This window comes from Hoplias malabaricus, chromosome 5 (genome assembly GCF_029633855.1).
Source record: "Hoplias malabaricus isolate fHopMal1 chromosome 5, fHopMal1.hap1, whole genome shotgun sequence".
NCBI lineage: Eukaryota > Metazoa > Chordata > Actinopteri > Characiformes > Erythrinidae > Hoplias > Hoplias malabaricus.
Window position 1 is genome coordinate 50,107,592 of NC_089804.1, and position 24,207 is coordinate 50,131,798.

A 24,207-nucleotide genomic window follows, 5' to 3' on the forward strand; every position below is an offset into this window, starting at 1 on the left:
TTAATACTGTGGCCACATATCATTGTTCCTTCATGCCTCACCAATTTCAGGAACAAGTTAGAAATGACCTGCAATCTGACTTTTGACCTCCACCTCCGTAGATTTTGTATCCTACAACAATGCAGCTGTGGGTTTTGCCACCGCACAGCCCTCTGAACCCTTCAACATATCCTGTTACCTATTAGATGGATCAAAGAAAGAGGTCGGGCCATTTTGGCTAGCCCTGCTCCTCCCTCGTTCCTCTTTATTTCCTTCTCCTTGCATTAACTTCAAATAAATTAAGCCAGGAGGCCATCGCTTGGCAGGTTTATGCGACTGCACTGTGCGAGTATTTTGAAGTGTAACAGTTTGCAGCCAACCATGTGCCCAGCGTGTTCACACTGTTGTCTCATACTCCATCACCTCCTTAGGTGTTCCTAGGCATCGGTACTGGATCCTGGGTGTAACTGGAGCTGCGCTTTCAAGAACCAAGATGGTCTTGCGCAACCTACGGTCGATGAAGTGTGCATCCCATGCAGGGTACTGCTTCCTTGGCAGGTCAATGCGAATGACCGGCCCCTCTGTTTTTGGTGTGAGTCGGGGTGCGGGGGTCCTTAAACCAGCAGGTGGGCGCACCTGAAAGATATCGGCACTTTCCCCTCCTGCCTCTTGCTCTGCTCCTCCTTTAGTTCTAGGCAACGTCCTTGGGGGGCTGCTGACTACGTCCGGAGGAGGAGCAGAGGTTGTTGTTGAAAGACAAGGCTCTGAAACCGCCCCCACCTCAACCATGCCACAGCCCAAATTGGCGGCATTTACGGGGCCGTCTGGGTGAAGCAAGCAGTAATACACAAACATAAAGAAGGTACCCAGAGCATAGCTGCAAGCCACTACGCATACCACCACTACAGCATAAAAGTCAGAGATGCGAGAACCCCGGTAAATGTACCAGGCAGCAGTGAGGGCCACATTCTCAGCAAGCACGATAAGGCTATACAGCAGCAGCCGGCACCGCGTGGGACCCTCACGCACGCTGAACCAGCAGAACACGTACACAATGCCCACCATCATGTTGTAAATGATCTCCTCCCACTTGGACATGCAGAAGTCTGTCTCGCCTTGGATAATCCAGAAGGTCATGGCACACCAGTGGGCCACGATGAAGATGCCAAAGTACAGCTGGAAGATGGAGGCAAACAGCGCAAAGGCCATAGCTCTTGCCCCCACAGTGAACAGGTGCCACAACATCTGCACCACCACTGCTTTGTAAGACATGGGCAGCTTGTCGTCACGAGAGTCCCGCAGAGCCTTCTGGTAGGACGCCATCATCCAGGCCAGGGACACCAAGGAGGCAGAGGCAGAAAGGCCTGGAAGACAGAGAGACAGGGAATAAGGAGTTTTGAGATGTTAGAATAAAGAATATTTATAGCATTTTTCAGCCTAATTTCTGTCTCCATATCTGTCCTGAAATGAAAAACCCTTGTTAAAGAGAAGGGGATCGCTTTATTGAAATAAATGACTGTACTGTAAAGTTGAAATTGTTTTTTTTTCATTTTTACCAAATAAAAGGTTTTGAAAAAGCTGAGAGGTTGTAGGCTAGCACATTTTTTGTCCGTGTCATATGAAACACCATTCATCTTTATCAGTGTCGCTTTGGGTGGTTATCGCTCCCCACTCCACCATGCAGGTAAAATACTCCCACAAGTAAAATTATATTCCCAAAATTGGAAAACATTGTGTGTAAATGTTTACTGATGGGATTCGACAACTTACTTTTTCATTTAACATTTAATTTAATGAGGCAAGTCATTAAAAAACAACAGCTCAGGAAGCAGCAGATGCCACTTGAGGGAAAGGGAAATATAAAAGAAATAAGAAAAAAAAACCACAGAGCATAAAACGGAAAACACCAAAAATGAACAGTACTGTCAGTTAATGGATAAACAAGTACATGTATCAGTAAAAAACGCCCAATTTCTTCTTTTATGAATGTAATTTGGATCACAGAAGAAGTAATCCATAATCATTGTTTGTAGTAATAGTGTAAAATTGCTGAAAGGTTCCTTTAAGCTTGTCCAATACTAAGGTAGCATGAAGTGTCTACATCAGCGATAACTGATAACCATTCATACTATCAGAAAAAACTGATTTTAGTAGCATCACACATTAGTACAGGGCAATAAAAGTCAGAAATGAAAATTAGAGTCTATGGGACAGCAGAAAATGGATTTGCTCTTGTGACTACTGGTTAGTGTCAGTAATGATCTACGCTTAATCGAGTGAGGGGAAACAATCAATATTAAGCATAAAACACATGTGCCCATAGAAAAATAAGAGCGGCTGTGTTTGAGTGCTGTGCAGAGCTGTCATAAATATTTGATCACTATCTGGCAGCTCATCAGCTCACCCATTTGGTGAAGGGAAACAGAACTAAGGGACTTTGCTAATGAATGCCCCAGACATGAGCATCAGTCAACTCTACAGCTCCCTTTGACTGCTTTTGAGTTTGTGAATTAGCCAAGAGTGCAGCCTAACTCTCAATGCATTCTCAGGACCACACATGTCACTGAGTAATCTTAACAGAACATGAAATATCACCGGAGATGCTCTGCTAACTAAAAATGTAATATGTATGGTATCATTTTAAGGCGACAGCTGTGAGTATTTATTATATTATTTTAGCTCATTAACAGGCGTGTTTATGGATATCATGTCTTAACGCCTGCCTCAGTTAATTTAACATCATGTATTCCAAATGAAAACATGAATTCTCCAAGTTCCTTGTCAAATTACATCAAGAAAAGAGCAACATCAAATTGCATGGTGAATTGCCACTTCTCTGTATTCTTTGCCAATTTTCTAATGGACTGTTTCTCATTGCCACTTTGGACTGGAGAGATATAAATATACTCACCTAAGGAGAAGTGAATGTATTTACAGTAATGGAGCTCCATTCAATACATTTAGTATAATGTAGTGATCCAACATTGGTACCTGATTTAACAAGGGTACTTTTGGGTGATTCACAAACAGCTACTCTACTACCACTCAAACTACCACTCTTCACTGAAGAGTGGTAGTTTGAGAGAAAACTACTATGTTGGATGAGCAGGGGCTTTGGCCCTATGCAGTTTCAATCCAAATTATTCAACCTCAATTAGTCTTAGTAGCAAAAGTGACAAATTCTAGCAATTGGCAAAAAAACCCCCAAAAAAACAAAAAAAACAAAACAAAAAACAAACAGGAACAATTTAAATAGCTCAACACAAATATTATATAAAACAAGTGATTTCTCCAAATTCAACATTATTCAACCCCTTCATGCCAAGCATTTTTGGTAACCTTTTGCTGCTATGACCTGCTGCAAACATGATGCACACCAGCTCTGGGCAGCATTCCTTTCAATTTTAGCCCAATTCTCATGAGCAATGGCTTCCAGTCCATTGATATTCTTGGGTTTGTCAGCTGCAACTAACTTCTTAATATTGCATCAAAGGTTTTCTATGTGGTTGAAGTGTGTGTTTCCAGAAATTATCCAGAAACATAGGGCAGGAATTCACCCTGGATGGAGCGCCAGTCCATCACAGGGCACCACATATTCAAAAATAAGGACACTTTTTAAAAATAGCCATTCCACCTAACACCCCCCCCCCCCCATCCATCAGCTTACTGTGACTGTGATTCCCCCTCTGGAATCTTTCTTGTGAAACCAAGCCTTGGTGGACTTAAATGTATGCTTGGAATCATTGTCCCATTTGGGCGGCCAATAACACCCAAAAATCAGCTTCTTCAGAGAAGGAGGAATTCTTCAAGTATTTCCAAACCTGACTGAATCCATCTTGCCCTCCACATGCTGCAGGTTTCCAGTGTCACACAGCCACCCCCATGTTCCTCTGTAGGCAGGGTGTTCTTTTTAGCATGCACATCATTTTTCTTTCTCAGACACACTGCTGATCCATAGGCCCAAAGAATAGGCACAGAATAGAAATAGAAACCCAAAATTTCTGGTTTGGGCACATTGAAAACAAATTCTCTTTTCATTTTAGTCAGTAGAGGTGTATGTCTTGGAGTTTCAGCATTTAATATGCACTGTACTGTGTAGACTGAATCCTCAGTGTCCTCTGCCATCAAATCTTTGGTTTTTGACCATCTGCCTCTTCAGTGTTCAGCCAGTGTTCCTTTAACTTTGAACTTAAAATCCATGTTTCCAACTCTCATTACTCAGTCATATTTCTAACACGCAGTCAAGCATTACATTCACCAAACCCCCAGCCAGTCCAGGTATTTGTTGTGCTTTATCTTAAGCACATTTGATGCAGCTAATGAAGCCCCAGATTAGCTGCAACAGATGTGCTTAAGAAAACTCAATTTGCAATTGTGTGCTCTTATGAGGGATTATATTCAGGGGGTTGAATCATTTTTAGACGGCAGTAGTCATTAACGTTTTTTTATATGTGTCTAACAAACCTCATTTACAATGGGGGTTGAATTTTGAATTTTCATAGGAATTGTAGTGTGTCTTATTTTCCACAAATAGTGCATTGTCAATAAATGAATCAATGTACTGCTGTACAGTATTGTTTATGAGCATGAGAATTGGAGCAAAATATTTATCAGAAAAGAGTATTTTCCTTTAAAAATGTATTAAAGCATTATAGTGGGACTTGGCAAGATCACTGCGAATATCACTGGACAGCTGTCTGGACTTTGATGACAGTAAAAAAGGTCAATGTAAAGGAGGCTGAACATGGTTACGGCCACATAACCCACATGTAGAGTGCTCTATAATCAGCTGCTGATTTCTCACTCCGGTTAATTTGCAGTTGGACTGAAAATGAACTGCTGCATAGTGGCATGCTGTGGAACTCATGGAGGATCTGTTCATTAATGAATGCTAAGTGAGGCTAAGTTTCTAAATGAGTCCCACTGTGGCAATGAATACTAACCAGATATAATCTAGCAATCACACCAAAGAGCAGGCAGCCAGACAGACTGAGCAATCTGTGACCTGCAGCGCTGAGCAGAAATGTAGACGAACATTTCACACCCTAAATTGCACTCACTGGCACATCAGGAAATATTTCATATATATTTCACAGATATTGATTAGATAAACTAGATTTTTTTACATTCACTTCAAGCCTGCTTACAGCATTCATTATCATGCATTTTGTTGTTGTTGTTGTTTGTTTGTTTTTTGATCAGGTATCATTCAGGCTTCAATGGACCACATGAAAAGCCAGGTGCACAAACCTCTCAGGATGTATTGTGATTAAACTGCAATTTTAGACATTCTCACAGTCCTCGACCACATAAAAACAAGTTTATACACATATATATGTTTTTTTTTGGATATTTGCCAATAATTATATAATTCTCTGTCTGTGAAAGTGTCACAGTCACACAGCTCCAGGGACTTGGAGGTTGTGGGTTCAAGTCCCGCTCCGGGTGACTGTCTGTAAGTATTTTGCTGTGTTTTCCCTGTGTCCGCGTGGGTTTCCTCCGGGTGCTCCGGTTTCCTCCCACAGTCTAAAAACACGTTGATTGGTGTATTGGTGACTCAAAAGTGTGCGTAGGTGTGAATGTGTGAGTGTGTGTCGCCCTGTGAAGGACTAGCGCTCACTCCAGTGTGTGCTCCTGCCTTGCACTCAGTGATTCTGGGTAGGCTCTTGAACCACTGAGACCCTGAATTGGATAAGCGGTTACTGACAATAAAAGAATGAATGAATGGCTATAATATAATGCACAGTATATAATAAACTGATAACAACATCCATCCATCCATCCATTATCCACCGCTTATCTGGGTCCGGGTTGCGGGGGAAGCAGTGGGAGCAAAGAAACCCAGACCTCCCTCTCCCCAGCCACCACCTCCAGCTCCTCCGCTGGTAAAACCAAGGCGTTCCCAGGCCAGTCGAGACATGTAGTCTTTCCAGCGTGTTCTTGGTCTCCTCCCCGTTGGATACGCCCGGAACACCTCACCAGGAAGGCGTCCAGGAGGCATCCGGACCAGATGCCCGAACCACCTCAACTGGCTCCTCTCGACGTGAAGGAGCAGCGGCTCCACTCCGAGTTTCTCCTGGATGTCCGAGCTCCTAACCCTATCAATTTAATTGTCAATTTAAAATCATCTGGTCAAACTTGGGAATCCTGTAGCAAAACATGACCAGATTTTTACCAGACATGACCTGGACATGCAGTTCCACAGTTCAGGTTTGGATATCTGTACTTTCATTATGCCAGACATTTTGTGACAGTGAAATCATGTTGGGGGCGTTCATCACTGACCTGAAAATAACTTTATTATTTTGGAAGCAATTCATTCAATACTTATGTATGTATACACTGCTCCCAACGAAAATGTAGGGATGAAGGACCTGACCTTGTAAAGGGAGCACTTGGCTGGTCTGGACCATGATGCTGAGCTGCAGGACGAGTTGAGGAGCACTCTTCAGAAAGGTTTCCAGGAGTCGTAGCATGCTGATGTCTGCACTCTCAAACATCATGCGCCAGTAGGAGTGATCTCCTCTCCATCGACTCTGGACCCCCAGATACAGGGCATGGACATACCTAAAGACCACCCAAAGAGGTGGATGAGTGTAGAGAAAGAGTGGATGAGAAGAGAAGAGACAGATGCTTTAGATTCAGACAGTTGTCAGTAAATCAGTCAAGGCTGTCACAATACTTTAAATAATACATAAGCTTTTCAACTATTCTACAGTTATTTGGGGCAAGTTGAATAATGATAATACATATCTGAAATATATATTTACACACACATCACAAACCAGCTATTATGAACTGTACATGCACACACCTAAGTTCATTTATTCATTCATTTTCTGAAAATGCTCTATCCTGTTCAAGGTTGAGGTGCGTCCGGAGACTACCGGCACGAGGCTCAAACTCACAACCCCCGGCCCCTGAAGCTGTGTGGCAGTGACATTACCTGTTGCGCCACCATGTCATGGGTTATGGGTTTCCTCTGCCAGCTTTGACCATGCGACAGCACTTATATGTCCCCCAGAACACACCTAAATTTGCAGATTCTTGCTCATTTCTTACGGAGCCTTCTTGACTCATTCTCACACCACAAACCTATTGATGAGACTAGGCTTTAAATAGAACTGCTCATTGTTCACCTGCCTTTCACTGTACAAAGCTCTTATCACACTAAAGACCTGGTGTTATATACTACTGTGCACTCATTAACTGCACTCTGTAATTATTGATTCATACTGTTCTTTGTTTGTACACTGCTCTTTGTTTGTTTTGCTCTGGTGTCAACCAGAGGAGGATGGCTCCCCATTTTAAGTCTTCATTCCTCTTAAAGATTTTGTTCTTATGCTCAGAGGGAGTTTTTCCTTGCCACTGTTGCACCAGCTGCCTTGCTTAGGGCTAAGACCCGTTTTCTCTAACGCTGCTGTGTGAAGGATTGCACCCAATTTTCTTTGTACATGTTACAATGACAGTAAAGAAATGATATACTCCATAAATAAAAATGAACTGAAACTGAATGGAATAGTTGTGGAATACATTTGACTTTTAAAATTGAATTACATGTTCCATCTTTATTCCTGGCTTAAAATCTGTCAGGGAAATTGGCATTGTATCTCCAGCTTTACAGGACAATAAAAACTATTCTGAACACCAGTATCCAAACACCAATCAAACACAGCTCAACATTCATTCATTCATTCATTCATTGACTGTAACTGCTTCTCCAGTTCAGGGTCGTGGTTGCTGTAGTTTATTCCATTACTAATATAGTTGACAAGGACAGCCGTATTCATTACTGCATATATTTTAGCCATATTTATAATACTAAAATACATATTCTCTAGAGATTTACATCAGGGAAACCCTACAGCAAAAACCCTATAGCCTTTGAAATCTTGGGAAAGTATAATTTTGGAGATTACTGAGCTGCTACAGACTGCAGGCCTTTTTACTGCTCAGGAATCTCTTCTGGGACAGCAACCACCTGGAATTAATTACCATTTTTAGGAAGAATGCCAGTGAGCTCCAGTGTGCTCTGACCTATCGTGTATATTTTGTCCTCAGTGCCCCATTGGAGCATTGGTCACATTTTATGATGCCCACTAATGTCTTTTCACATTAAACTATATGGATACCAGATCACATGGGATGAAGGGAGGACAGGACGCCCCAGTTTCAGCTCTTTCTGTGTTGCTCCACTCTCTTCTTAGTGATCTGTTTAATACTGGGCTTCATGGGCTGTACTGCACGAAGCCTCAGATTCAGTAAAACAATACAAACCATTGTCAGACACCTGGAATCCCTGCAGACGGTCCAAAAATGAAAAAATAAATGTTCATGACTTGGAGAATGAAGTTATGATTTCGTTTAGAGAAATACATCCTCCAGAATTCGGAAGTATCTAAGTATCTTAAAAGGAATGGAAGCTGTAACAAAGGCAAAAAGTTTATTCATTCATTGTCCAGACAGTTCAGGGTTGCGGTGGGTCAGGAGCCTACCCAATATCATTGGGCGCAAGGGAGGAACACACCCTGGAGGAGGAGCCAATTCCTTCACAGGGCGACACACATTCTTTCATTCATTATCTGTAACCGCTTTTCCAGTTCAGGGGCGCGGTGGGTCCAGAGCCTACCTGGAATCATTGGGCGCAAGGCAGGAATACACCCTGGAGGTCCTTCACAGGGTTACACACACACACTCACACCTACGGACACTTTTGAGTCGCCAATCCACCTACCAACGTGTGTTTTTGGACCGTGGGAGGAAACAGGAGCACCCGGAGGAAACCCACGTAGACACAGGGAGAACACACCAAACACCAGACTCAAACCCACAACCTCCAGGCCCCTGGAGCTGTGTGACTGCAACACTCCCTGCTGCGCCACCATGCCGCCCTTGTCAAAATATCAAATTCAGTAATTCCAAGTTTTAGTATTACTCCAAACGGTAGTGATTTGTATTCAGTGTTTAGGAAGATAAGCAAAAAAAATCACTATAGTCTAAACCAGGGTAAATTTTACCTAAATATAGTGCCATTTTCAAAATCTGCTGCACTTGAGTTCAATTCTTCTCTCTCTTGGCAGGCACTTGCCATGATGTGTCAGCTTCTCTGACAGAAAATAAGTGTAATAAGAGAGCCGGCTGGAAGCCAGGAGATTGGCACGATGATTCACCTCCGCTTGATGATTTCCATAAAATTGCTGGGCGTCCTCCTCTTGGCTTCCTGTGTGATGAACATGAGTGAAAAGGCAGCTCCTCAAAAGACAATCAAGCAGCGCTCTGCCAGTGTGCCAGAGCTGACAGCATGAATACCTCATGTTTGACAAGTGACGCTAATTTCTCCTTTGTGTTTGGAGCTGAAGAATTTTTTTTGTGAAGCAAAAGAGCTCCTTAAAGTCCTCGGCCCCTCCCCCTGGGGGCATGATTGCTTTTTGTTTTCCTTAAGGTTGTTTCCAGATAAAACCTAGCATTACCAAGCATTAGCCTTGCCAATTTCAGGTTATTCGAAAAATATTTTAGATGAGTATACCACTCAAACCGGGACATGAAAACCAACAGAGGGGAGGACAGCTCCTTGATGAAGAGTATAGATCCAATCATTACATACACATCCTCTGACAGCGGACAAAAACAACAGTCTCCATGGAGACGACTGACAAGCATTATGGCCGACGTGCCTGGCCCATTATTGCTTTACTTAACAAAAAAGCATTTGGAAACAATAATGTGACAGGCCTCTATTTGGCACAGAGCTTTGCACACGTTTCCCATGGAGAGGATTTTTCCACTCAGCCTCTCACAACAAGGGCAGTTCCTCTGTTTGTCAGAAGATTATTGATTTCTGTCCGCGGTGTTGTTGAGCAGTCAGAGCAGGTTCACTAACCCCATCGCTCTACAGTTCATCTCCAGCTCGCAACTGCCATTTGGGCACCACCTCATTCTGACAATCATCAGAGACAGCAATTAGACTTCCCCATTACTCAGACAACACTGCCGGACAATCGGCCCTCTGCTATCGACTGTCTCTGCTCCTTCAGCAACAAACATGCAGTCGATATTAGATCAAGCCTTTTTCACCCCTCAAATTACACCTCAACAATCACAATGATAGCAGATCACCTGCAAAGGGAGCACATGGGACCTGTAGGCCTAGACAAAGAGAAGACTACTGAGGGAGGAATGTACGTTCTTTATGGGAAAGGATAAAAATCCAAGAGATGAAGCTATAAGAACAGAGAAAAGTAGAAAAGACCAAAAATATAAATAATAAAAAGATGTGAACAGATAAGAGAATGGGAGGAAGCAAGCAGAGAAAATAGAGAAGGGGAAGGAGAGAAGAGATACAAATGTAATAGAAAAGGTGAAAACAGAGAAGAAAAGAAAAGCACGAAAAGAGTGGAGAACAGCACAAGTAAACCAAATAATGACTTATGAAGTTTACAAGTTAAATATCTTCATTCAGCAAATCTACTGAGGTGTGTTGACCCCTGGTAATGGTGTGTGTGTGTGTGTGGACAGCAGGTGAGCTTGGGATGTTGAGGAAGGTTTCTGAGAGACTGTCAATGCCTTTTACTTTCTGTCTGTCTGTCTTACTCATATATCTCTCTTTCACCTCTTTGCTCATCTCATGCTGTGTGCAAGGTCTGTGAACTCATTTTTTTCAGATGTGAAGCACGAATGCAATGTCCTGAATACACATATATATATATATATCAGAGGCGATTGCTCTAAGACTGCAAGGGAATCTCAGCTTCCCCTAAAATGTCAAAAACTAAGTGATCAAATATATACTGTTGAGTGTACATGTCATTGAATAAATATGCACTACAACGCGCTCAACTTTTGTTTAGAATCAGCTTCTTATCACTGGTAAAGACGCGGCTTTCCTCTCAATCATTCCCGCAGCTTCACAGTGCTTTAAACAGTGAGGACGCTGAGTGTCCACAGAGTTCAATAGCGAAGCAGCGACGTGCAGCGAAACGAGACGAGTCATTGGATAAATGCTGGGCTTTATCCCGCCCATCGGACGCTCAGCATCTCTGGGGGTCTATGGGGCAGTGGGCTGGCCTCGGCTGGCCTGGACGCTCAGCTTCTGCATGATGATTGGATGATCTGTCTGAGGCTGAATCCCTTTTTGATTGACAACGAGATGAGCGAATCAGCGATCCTTTGGTGTAAAGCTCTGTGGGAGCATTACATTTTCATTCTGTTCTGAGTTGAACCAGAGACTTTCTTAATCCTCTTAGCGGGATTTTCTTTGTTAAAAACGACTAGCGACAAATCGAGCTTCTATTTCTGGTGGGTTTTTTGTAGCTGCTTTAGTTTGGAGACTGACTTCTATCACACTTTCTGACTTCTATTGCAGTTTCTGTCCAGCGGGTTCTGCTGAGCCCCTCCACCGTCACAAAGCACTCACAGGCGGACACACCTCACATGGGCCGAGGCCGTTTAAGCAGCCTAGCTCTGCTGGCCATTGAGAGGACACTAGTCAAGTCCCTGGAAAAGACGCCTTGTTGGTACGACAGGGTCAAAGATCATTTTCATTCAGAGGGTAGAATTTACGTATAAATAAACCGACACATTTTATGATGTAGGCCGAAATTGAGCTTCCCCTCCTTGAAAGACCAGCATCCGCCACTGATATATATAAATATATATATATATATATATATATATATATATATAGCTCTATTATATATATATATATATAGCTCTATTTCTATTGCCAAAATAAATAAATAATTTCAAATTACAGTATCTATATACATGCGCTGAAATCAAAATATTTATTTTGCTGTTCATGTCCAATTTCATGTTCACATTCTACACCATGGTTCCCTAATCGTGGGCCTTAGAATATTTGCACGTAAAATTCCTCATTTTTTGCCTCTACTGCTAGAATAACAGCACTCTTCAGATGTGAAACTGCTGAGACAAAATGCAGGAGGGTTTACATGATGCACTGAGTGCTAGCCTCACACTCAGCCACACCCATTTCACCAGGCTAAAGCTGTTTCTCAGTATGAGTTCTTGTGAGATCCTGTTCTGTTTAAAAGTCCACATCTAGCCAAGTACAGTCCAAATACCTGGATGTGTTCTTGCGCCGGCCGTATTATTGAGGATGCACTGGGACGAGACTTCTGTAGAATTGAGAGAGTCAAATATCCCAACCTGAGCTTTTTTCTCACCACTGAGATAGTGACTCATCAAGTAGGTTGGCGTTCCAGTTACAGAACAACCACAGCATCCTCCCGTCCTCAGGTGTTTGTACTTATCCATTACAACTGCGAAAACTGTACAACCAAGTACAGCAGTTTGGACTTGAAGTACTTTGCAATCAGAAACAGCCACTTCTGTTACTGAATGGTGTAGTTAGACCTACCTATTTACGTAGACTTAATAACAATCAGAATCATCGCACTAATAATATGATTAGCGCAATAAAAACTCTTGTTCCGTACTGTATGAAAAAGTATGAGAATTACACACAGGCCCTTGGTTGGATGTGGCCCTTGAGGAAAAGAAATTGGGGACCACTGTACAACACCATTCATTCATTCATTCTTTGAAGCAGCTTCATCTCGTTCAATGTCTTGGCAGATCTGGAGCCTACTGGGAGTCACTGGGCGCAAAACCGAAATACACCCTGAAAAAAGAGTGGCAGATCAATATAAGGCATCACACAGTGACTCATACACTCAAACCTGTATAAAATGTCACACAGCCTATCTACACCCCAACATGTGATTTCTGGACTGTGAGAGGACATCAGAGCACCTTGAGGAAATCCCTGCAGACATAGGACAAACACACCAATCTCTCCACAGACAATTAAAAGAGATGAAAACTTAAACCAACAAAACAGAAGAAACTATGATAAATATTACCTAAAAAACATTTCTGTTCAAGGCTCCAGTAAAACACTGAGCTGCACCGCGGTGGATGGTGGACCTACAGCGCTGAAGCAGCGCGACCGTGTCCCAATTCAACTCTCAACTCTCTGACCCTTTGAACATTCATTATTTAAGCCCCTAAAAGAGTACGTGTCCAGGGAAAAGAGGACCTCTGCTCACCGCCGAACAGTTCCAAATTTAGTTCACTAACTGGAATGTGAAATATGGCTGAACTAACAACAGAGGGTGTAGTGGCGCCACATTAATATATCTCTGTGAAATACGGCTGAATTAACGCATACGCCTCTTGGCAGCAGTTCCCAGCTTCTTTCTTTCACAAACTTCACTTATGAATAAATGGCAACAGTTGTTAAACAAATGAACTAATTGAAATACAGTTGGTCCTTTTTTATTTGCTCCCTTGTTCCTCTTTTGTACACTATAATGTATAATGTCTGGATCAGGGCCATTACTAAGCTTAAAACAACAATCTGGCTTCGGCTGGAGTCCTGTGTTCCATGGGGTTTCGATGTGGTCCACTGTGTTCATCTGTATAGCCCACTGAGGTATTGCTTCAGTTACTGGGCTGCCACTGACCGACAAAGAGAGAATGCTCTGATGGTAAACATGACGGAGAGGCAGGTGTGAAATTCTGTGGATTATTTATTGTACCTCTGTTCAGAATATAGCACAATCATATCAAAATTAATCCAGACATCAGCCTGACAGTTAGGATCAAAAAAATTTGAAAAACTTAAAAACGTATGACGGCAACATAGTCAAGACTTGACAGAGCATTAGTGAGTCCTCCACAGACTGTATGCTCATCTTCAAATCAAAAGATATAAGAAAGAAAACTATGTTATAGCTCTTTAATATATGGTGTGTTCCATATGGGGGCAACCGTGGCCTTGAGATTAGAGAAGCGAGCTTTAATTCATGGCTGAATTGCCCTTGAGCAAGGGACCTAACCCCCAAAGTGCTTCCCGGGCGCCGAGGTAGTTGGCAGCCCCCTGCGCCAGTTGTGTGTGTGTTCACTGCCCCTGGTGAATTGCTCACTAGTGTGTGTTTGTGTGTTCACTACCAAGGATGGGTCAAATGCAGAGAAGTAATTTCCCTATGGGGATCAATAAAGGTGTTTCTTCTTCATATTATATTACATTATTCATCACATCATTCATAAATGAATCCTTTAAGGTGCACACATTGTGGACACAGGAATTTGCTTGAGCTCACTCATTATCCACAATACCAAATCCAACCGATTAGAAGGGTATAAAGCCCACCTGATTTGGAATGTGAAGAAGGATACCTGTATCTGTATGCTATCTTTGGATTCAATACCTTTGGTATGAGTAGCTTTTGTGATCCAAACCTAAACATCCAAAACCAGTATCTGACCTCACTAACGTCTGTGTGACTGAATTCCTTCAAATCATAGATTTATGTCCCAACATCTAGTGTAAAACCTTTCCAGAAGAACGTGAGCATTTACTACAGCAAGGGGAGACAAACTACGATTTTATGGATGCATCTAGATAGAGGATGCAATTTAATGCCGTGTGTAAACAAGGCCTATGTTACTCCATCGGTATGTAGATGTAAAAGGTAGAACACCAGCAAAATATGCGGCCACATACGGGTACTTTATGTTAATGGTGCAATGAAACATTGATATTCTATGCAAAATAGAGGCTATCAGTTGATGGAGGCCTGCATACGTTTCCTCAGATGACATTTTAACCCTTCGGCTCTTACTTCATGCTCAATGATATTGTTTCAGCAGCCATCAGTGACTGTCATTTAAGCCTATAACTTCATTTATCTATGCAAACACTCCCATATCAAACAAAAGCCCAGCGACACCCACACTGCCGGCAGCCCGCCTCTGTCTACCTCACACACATTAACCGCAGCTCGGAATCTTATTAGGTTCATTCTCCTGTCACAGCTAATCCTTGGGTCTGTGAATTAAAGCAGTTTATTTTGCCTGCATCCTTCTCTGGAATGTGTCTCGAACGGGATTTAAGCTTCTGGCCCAGCTGCGGCACACTTCGCCCACGGCCGAGTTTAACTTTGATATCCACAGGGGTGAATCAATCTTTCCTGGACTCCAAATTATCGCACCGTAACAGATGAGAAGTTTTTTTGTGCATTTCATCCTCCCTCTCAACACTCCCACATTAATACTCCACACACACACACACACACACACACACATGCACCGTCCGTTTGAATTGGAAATGAGCATGATGCATCTATTTATATCTTTACTGCAGGAGATATTTGGATCTAAACCCTCTTACACAGCAAATCATACATTTCTTTAAAAGCTCTTTTTATTTAAAATGAGCAGGGCTAAATATTCAGCATGATATAACACCAATTACCCACGCAATATAGCTGATATACGCACTCCACTTACCTCAGGGACCTCAGTTATCAATTCCCACGGAGCGCAAGGACACCAAAGCCATAAAATAGATGCACTGTATATGCATAAACTCCCAAACACCCCTAATTTTGTTCTCTTTTCTTTTTTTTTTTTAGCTCTAACCTACCACTTGAGAGCGTATATTGGCTATAAAAAATAACTCCTCAGATTGTTCCTTATGTCTTCCCTCATCTTGTCAGTTATTATGACAGGTACTTCACTCCTTAGTGATTGCCAGAGGACACATAGTCATTATTTCTCTCTCCTCAGCCAAACTCCAGGCTTGTTTTTCCTCTTCCACTGCTTGTGAAAGGAGCCTAAATTGTCTTCAGTCAATGCTGGAGGAAAAGATGCTATTGAAAACCATCCATCAAAACATCTAGAGGACTTGGATAAAGTTTGTTTAACCTTACCCACTTTTGATGGCTAACACTGAGGCTATTCTGTAGAGAAGACACACACATTACATGGTTAGATACATTACATCATGTCTGAAAGTTTGTAGACACCTATTTTAATGAATAAATCAACTTTAAAGTGCAAATTATGTGGATAAAGACCCACTTTTCGTCCCACAGGGATGAAACGTGATAACTGCAATTTTCAAAATGTATTACTTTTGATCAGGAGGCAACTCCTTTTCTATGCCACTTTAAAAAAAAGACCTGTATACACTTGAAATTACTCCAATCATAGGCTCAGCTGAACAAATATTACAAAAGAAAATGATTGGCAAATGACAATTACTTTACTCACTAATTGATGCCCATTCATGTGGATCCTACTGCTGTTTATTTGTCTGTTCCAACTTATGAAGCCTAAGAAAAACTACGCATTCTGTTGTGCGCCACTAAGGAAATGTTCCGCCATATCACCATTCACTATGAGTTCAGGAATTGATGTTTCCCTCTGTAGTGGTGACACTGGAGTTATAAAAATACCTTTGTGACAATGCACCACCATTCTAACACAAACATATCCTCATTGCTTGTTTATTGATCTCAATTCACCTATGATTTTAGTAGCTGCTCATATCCATCACCCTCTTCAGGGTTACTGCCTCAGATAAAAACCTACAGGAGTAATCCCTCTAATGCAGACTTCTGATGAGCCCAGTGCCGGTGTCAGCTTTAATGGCATTAGCAGTAATTCCAGTCAAACAAAGCCGGAGTGCTGCGAGAGCTGTGTGTGCCAGCTTTAGAACAAAGTCTCGTTCGAAGCACCAGAGCAGAGGGCAGCCACAACAGCAGAGAGAAGATGCTTTATCACACACAGGACACAAAAAGGGAAACTGGGACTGGGGTGATCACTGCAGAACAGAGATGTACAGCTTTTATGAGAGAGAGAGAGAGAGAGAGAGAGAGAGAGAGAGAGAGAGAGAGAGAGAGAGAGAGAGAGAGACAGAGAGATAAAGAGAGATAGAGAGAGAGAGAGAAATAGAGAAAGAGAGAGTGAGAGAGAGACCGAGAGAGACCTGAAGTGCAATCTTTAAGTAATTTTTAAATGCCACTATTGCAATTATTCAACAAATAGACATTCATTACAGAAAAATAATTACATGGTCAAATTAAGCATGGCTAAGTTACAATTAAAACAACCCAATAAACCTCCTTAAATATTCCCATTGTCCCACCCACATGATCCAGTCACCACCTCTTATTTCAAACAGCTGATAAAGTAACACTGCTGGGCAGTTTAAACCACTGGAGGAGAATGCCAACTGCCCAGATCCATCAAATAACCTCATCTGTGCTGGCTGTCACTGGCCACACTCTGATGACGGGAAAAGGGGCCCATACTATCCACCCAAAGTGCAAGACCAACTGTTCCCATTCAGACTACCAGCATCAAATAGCTAGGGAAACACTGGAGATCTCTTGATAAAAGTGACACAGATTAGACCATTGCTCCACTCAATAGTCAGGATGTGTACAGTGTCACAAATGCAATTAAATAAATAAAATGCAAACAGTTTGGCACCATCTAGATGTCAGTTTTACACAATGTCATCATATCAGCTTTATCTAGCCATCTGTTAATTTTTAAAAATGATCAGCAAAACAGTACTCCAAAGATACTTCCAAATTTAAATATTCCTTTGCTATTGAATGTACCTCAGCACTCTGGATTGTAATGTTATAAAATGGGATAAAAATATCACTTGTGGAATATCTGAGGTTGCTTGTAATGAACAAAGGTAGCGATTGGTTACAGAGCTCATTTACATTAGCTTTCTGCAATGTCAGCGCTACGAGGCCAATATTGTGATGCAGATTAGGATATTATACCTTGTGCTGCCTTAGCTATGACTCTGAGGACAGAAGGGTGATTGAATGTGACTGACATGCCCTGCAGGCCTGTAGCAGGCTATAACCAGTGGTAAACATCATTAACCCTTTTCCAGCCTGCAGGGCAGCCAACAACAGCTTTCAAACACATAGCAGCCTGAGCCCATCACAAACAGTCAGACCCCTCACAGGTTGACAAGGCCAATGCTGTGCCTTTCAGCCAAACTCGTCATTCACCATTACTTCACATCTCTCCTACCCATAATGCAAGTGCTCTGCAAGATATACTCTGTGAATTATATGACAGAAAATAAGTGTTGTTATCGCGTTTTTTCTGTGCCACAAAAATAGCTTCAGGTATGCACAGTTAAATATGAATGTGCCATAAAGGGTCCTCTGGAATGATGCCATGTTTTGAGAGAAGAACATCTTTAAGTTCCCAAAAGAACCTTTCAATTATAGATGCAGCACTAGGCATTGTGTGCCAGTGTTTTACCTGTACCTCATACATCGTATCATCATGTCGTATACAAAGTTAAAATATAACAGTATTACACAGAAATACAGCAAGCGGGATGATACAATTCAAAAGTAAAAAAACTGAGGTATGAAAAAGATTATGTCTGGGTGAAGAATCACAACTAAAACTCCTTCTCCTACACATTCCACGTCCTATAAATCCTTCTCTTTCTCCCTTCAGCTTCCTGTGACAATGATGCTGCCGCCCACTGCCACCCTGTCACCTCCCTCTCCTGCATGACTGCTCTCTCCTGCTGGGGGAGAACAGGTAGGGGTTTGGCTTCCATGCCCACAGCAAAGCTGCCCAGAAACCCCCCAAACTTCTCAGAGTTCACTTGTTCATTGTCTCAAGCTCAATTTTGGGCGTGGTCGGTGCATGCCAATATGCTGGTGTTTTTTCACAGTAATCTGCTGCCTATTTTATTTTATCCCTAATTTTTCACTGCGGATTACGTTGAAATATTACTTAGGTTTCCCTCAGTAACACAATGTCACATAGTGCACTTTAAGCAAAACACTCACTGCCCAATTCTGTTACATCAGATATCAGACACATGCACTTGAAGGCTTCACACTGAGTGATGGAGGAGGAAGGCCATCCTACCCAAACAGCAAGAGCAAGAGCTGTTATGCTATCTTAGATTCCAGGCCACTGATGGCCATAGCATCACCGATTTACCTTCCAAACGGTTTCACAAATGCTTGAGGTGTCAACACCATTCTGATGCTGATATATTTTTCTAAGCAAATATCTGCCTCATATGGATGGTTTAAAAACCCTCTTCTTTAGGAAACCAAATTCTTCTGTGGCATTGTCCAAAAGAAACCCTGGTTTTTAAAGTGAAGGGTTGGTGGATCTGAAAAGCAAGAGTTCCTACAACGAAAGTGAATGTGATGTAAACAAAAGAGGGTGGAGGGACATTTGGGTTTTTTTTGGATCCCCAAAAACATGGAGACATTCCACAGAGTTATATCCATTATAGGTCTGGGGTCTGCGCTCTGGGGTGAGGAACAAGTGCATCACATTAAAATGTGATGAAATCTAGAAATAGATACAAAGTTTGGTTTTGGTTACAAACATTTTCCAAGCACATGCATGAAACACTCAGTGGGTTCATCTGTGTGCCATTATATCTGAGGGTGTTGTTAAAAAAAAAACTCTGAGGCTCAGTTAAGACAAAACAAAACACCGACCAACCTTTAAGCCATTTGAAGGACTTTGTCACAACTTGAGCACACCTGAGAGGCACAATCTCTTCTTGAGTACATGAGTGGGTGTGAGGTAGTGCGCTCCTGTTGCATGCTGGAGTTTCAGTATTCCATTTGCCTTGTATAAAAAGTCCTGCAGTCATTTATAGAAGTGGGGTAAGGCTTCTCTCTCTCACTCTGAGCCAGAGTCTTTCACGCTGTTCAAAAGACAAAGGGATTTTAGAGTGTGCTTAAGGCGATTCCTGGCTGACAGCCTGAATGAGTGGATGAGTAGACGATTCTCACTGGGAGATTATTGACCTAGAAGCTGGTGAGAGGAGAAAGAGGAGGAGGAGGAGGAGGCGGTTTAGGAGGGGCCCGGAAGCTCCACGGCTGTCGGATGATGAACTGGCACGAGACGGCAGGAAATGTTGGACGATGCTAATGGATGGGAAGACTCTTCACTGCAATTTCCAGAACTCACCCACTGACTTTTGATTACAGTATTAATGATGCAGGACAACATTTTACGTTGCACATACTAGACACCGTGTTTGGTTGATCTCCCTTTGTCTGAATGAACTCATAAAATAAAGGCAACAGACACAGCCAGAGAGATTAACCAAACCCAATCCAGTGTCAGCACCAGCAGCACTATCACTATCTAAGCAGTTCTGAGCATCATTTGCTCATTATGATTGCTGGTATGTGCCTTCAAGCGGGTGTTTCTCCATCTTGCCAAAGAGAGAAAGCTGTCAGAAGAGCATGCAGGAGGAAGGCAGCCAAATTGTGGAGTGAATTATCTTGCTCTTTTGACAAATCTGTTCCAGATCCGGAGCCTAATATCCCTTTGATTGAGCACACACACACACACACGGCTACTCAATCAAGATAACACAATATTAGACCATTGCTGGAGCATAATATAACATAGTTACAGCACAGTTGTCATTAAAATAGCATAAAATCATTGCTATATTGTATAGGAAATACATAAAGAACTTAATAACCCTCAAACTGAGCAATTTCCAACTCACTGCCATTCAAGGTAATGCCATATCAAGCCACACAGATTATATGTATATCATATGTTATGGCATACATATTCAGCTTTAAGGGCATGTCTCAAGCAACATTAGGCCTTCGTTTAACACTCCACTTGGAGAACAAGATCGGATGCGAATTAAACAGCTATCCGTATACAGTTCTTTATTATTCTTCACACCGAGCAACTCCCTTCCATTCAGAGAAAAGCCTCATCAAGTTATCCCTGAATTCATGCACGTTACACTGGCAGCAGATCATACACCTACACGTTAATACCTCTCACACTGAGCCACCCATTCCCTCTCAAGGTAGTGCAACCTTAAGGCACCATGAATGTTCCTTTCAGGATCTAGGTGCCTAAGAACATAAATATATAAACATATAGATGCTTAATACACTTCGGAATTAGTGATTTCACAACTAAAGTGCTATTAAGCCTCAACTGAACACTGCTTTATACTAGTAGGTCATACAGAGGTTTTCAGTGCCTCCCAGATGAAGCTCCTCATTTCCATACAAGGTAATGGAACACCAAAGCATCACTAAACTCTCCTCTGGAGCATATGTATATATATATGTGTGTGTATATATCACTAAGGTAGCCAATTATAGTTACTTCAAGTTAAAGAAGCATCAGTGACGATATACTCCTTGTTGGAGCCAAAGGTCATGATAGAGTTCCTTAATTCTGAGCCATCAGTTAAAGCCACTACAAGACATCACTGAACACACCTTTATGAAGAAATTATTCGGGTATTATACAGGCACACATCAGGTGTTATACAGGGGTTATACAGGGTATTATACAGGCACACATCAGGTGTTATACAGGGGTTATACAGGGTATTATACAGGCACACATCTTTAATACTTCTCAGACGGAGACACTAATTTGCTTAGACAATAAAAATCACTAAGTGCATCTTTCTGAAGCAGGGTTACATACATGTGTGTAACTAATAATATACATAATCCATCACTTCCTTTTTATGTGAAGCAACACCCAGACATCACTGAATTTGTGAATATTATGTAGAAGATCAAAGTTGCAATATATTTGTGTTCAAACTAAAGCTGCAGTCACTAAGGACTATAGCATCACACAGATGTTCGTAACAGATGTAATACAGCTCGTTAATTCCTAAGCCCTCATTTCCAGGTAAAGTAACATCCTTGAATGGCTGATTGGAACATATCACTGAATACAAGCCTGTCCTTTCTTACCTCCAGACTTGTGCCAGCTGTAGGATGTGAACTAAGCTCTGGAAGAGCCACACACAAGCTCTGCAGCACGCCCTCCGCCCTCCTCCACTGCTGCTCCGGGCTCCGGCTCCAGCCCCGCGCTGCTCGCCGCTCTTGACGCCCGGGAGGTGGCTCTCCGCGCCCGCCGCAGCCACCACCGCCGCCGCTGCTCCGCCGCCGTCCTCCTCCTCCTCCGCGAAATCGTAGGCGAACCAGCGGAAGCTGAGTGCCTGCACCACAACCGAGGGCACGACGATGAAGACGAGCGTCAGCGCGAAGCACCAGTAGTCCCGCCGGAGGTAGTAGTCCGCGGCCAGCCACAGGTCCGAGGCTCCGTCCGAGAAGAAGACGAGCAACGCGGCGAGGGTCCAGCAGCAGTCCGGCAGAGAGAAGCGCCGCGCCGAGGGGCTCGGGCACGGACTCGCTGCCAGCACCGACACGGCGCCGACGCCGTCCGATTTCGCGGCCATGTTTGTTGTAGTGGGGCAGGGGGAGAGAGAGAAAAAGGAGAGTAGAGAGGCAAGAGGGATGGGAGGGGATGTAGTAGAGGGATGGAGGGATGGGATGGAGGCAGGGGGGAGGGGGTGTTCTCTGTGTGTACGGAGATACAAGAGGGAGGAGGTCAAAAAATGAGAATAGAAAGGAGGGATGGGAGAAAGGGAGGGATGGGTAGAGGGAGGGGATACTGGAAGGATGGAGAGGGGTGTGGGGAGAGGGTGCTCTGTCTGTGTGTATACGGAGATGGAGACGAGGTATAGGGGGTTGGGGAGGGGGAGGGGGGGTCATTATTCCTGGATAAGCATCCTGACTCTGGTCAGTGAGATCTAGCAGTGTACAAGCTTCGTCTGAATCATGTTACATCCACATTATCCTCAAGGTTAAGGTTCTCAGATGCCTGTAGGTTTGTTATATGCATCTTCCTATGGACTGAGCTAAAGGGCAATGTATGCTAGCAGGCTAGCAAGGCTGACAACTGCTCTCTGATACAAACTGAAATACCAAAAATACCGTTTTTTTTAATCCAATAAAAAAAGGCTGGGTTCCAGATACTGATACCTGTGTTTTTGAGCTTGTAAAAATGAAATTCAGTGTGATTAGAATCAGGAATGCCAATTTGTCTTCTGGCTGAAGTGTCTAAGCATTGATCCTTTCTTGTGCTCTGTGATACCTCAGCCATGTAGTAGTCCAACTGAGCACAACTGGCCTTTCACTGTCTGTGGCAGGAAGCTGGTGGTGGCCTTCCATTTTCCTCCACCACTCAGCTTGACGCTAGTAAATTTGGGTTTGTTATAAAGCTAACAGTACAGATGTGGGCATTTAGCATTCTCCTGCTCTCGAGTATGTATTTGTCTTCAGGAGAGTTAGTTCCTGTCCATTGTTTACAGTCGTATGAATAATTTTGAACGCCTTTGGTCAATTGAGTTTTTGATGATTTGAATGGTCATTTAGTTTCTGATCAAATCCACTTAAACTCAAACCAAGTCATACATGCAGGGCTTGGGGGAAGCACTTGGGTGTTTGATTTTATTACATATTTTTACATACCTATTTACATATACATACAGCCTTTTCATTTTTCAGGCATAATATTCATTAATTAATTCTTGCACTGTCTGTAACTGCTTATTCAGTTTAGGGGCGTGGTGGGTCCGGAGCCTAACTGGATTCACTGTGCACAAGGCAGGAACACACCCTGGAGCCTTTCGCAGAACAACATTCACTCACACACTCACACCTCTGGACACATTTGAGTAGCCAATCCACCTACCAGTGTGTGTTTTTGTTGTCTGACAAGGGGAAAACACACCAAACTCCTCACTGACAGTCACCTGGAGCAGGGTTCGTACCCACAACCCTGGGACCCTGGAGCTGTGTGACAGCAACACTATCTGCTGCACCACCGTTCATCAGGTTTGTTAAAAAACAGATTTTCAGCCTGGGTAAAGAAAACAAAGATTATTTAACATAAGTAGTATAATGATATCAGCACTGTTCCAGTAGTGTAGCTCTCCTGAGTCTGTAGCAATGTTTGATTGGTTTGGCACATTAGTGTCTAGTTTAACTCATGTCTGATGGACTAAAAAAATAGCTCTGAAATATTGCAGACTTTAGAACAGCATGGTGACACCGAAGTTAGTGTCACTGCCATACAGTCACTACAGGATCTTGGGGTCCTGGGTTTGATGGGGTCCATTTTTGCGAGGAGTGTCTGTGTCCCAGTATCTGCATGTGTTTTTCTCTGGGTGCCCTCGTTTCTTCCCACAATTCAAAAACACTTGGTGGCATGTCGGCTGCACAGTTATCCAATCGTCATTTGTCCATGGACAAAGAATCAAAAAGAAAAGAAAGTAGAGTGAGTCTGTGAATGATGTTTCTGTCAGAATACAAACGTTCAGCTCTTTTAATCTTTGTCACATCATATTACTTTTTGAGGAATGACACCCCCTGGTTATTGAAGGTAATCAGTGGCATAAAACACATTTTACTACTGATTAAAAAGAGTGCTGTATTATTGAGATTCACTGAACTCATTAGAGGGGGTGGTGAGGACAAATGCATGTGTGTTTGTGTGTGTTTTCAGGGGGGAGGAGAGGCAATGCTCTTTTACCATGTAAACTGT

The 24,207-nt window shown here is 42.7% G+C and overlaps 1 protein-coding gene across 1 annotated transcript; it reads right to left on the reverse strand.

The window, feature by feature from the left end:
* Positions 1 to 367: 367 nt before the first annotated feature.
* Positions 368 to 22,057, reverse strand: xkr7a (XK related 7a). The gene is made up of 3 exons (XM_066672209.1): positions 21,570 to 22,057; positions 6,359 to 6,546; positions 368 to 1,343 (listed from the first exon to the last, which is right to left on the reverse strand). The coding sequence occupies exons 1-3, from the start codon at positions 22,055 to 22,057 to the stop codon at positions 376 to 378; spliced, it is 1,644 nt and encodes a 547-aa protein (XP_066528306.1). The 3' UTR covers positions 368 to 375.
* Between the last annotated feature and the right edge of the window lie 2,150 nt (positions 22,058 to 24,207).

What these genes read in the sequence shown, in the direction of transcription:
- xkr7a (XM_066672209.1), bottom strand. Translation starts at nt 22,057, where the DNA reads ATGGCCGCGAAATCGGACGGCGTCGGCGCCGTGTCGGTGCTGGCAGCG. An exon ending in CAGCTGGCACAAGTCTGGAG is followed by an intron (nt 6,547 to 21,569) that starts GTAAGAAAGGAC and finishes GGTGGTCTTTAG; the next exon opens with GTATGTCCATGCCCTGTATC. An exon ending in CCAAGTGCTCCCTTTACAAG is followed by an intron (nt 1,344 to 6,358) that starts GTCAGGTCCTTC and finishes TCTGTCTTCCAG; the next exon opens with GCCTTTCTGCCTCTGCCTCC.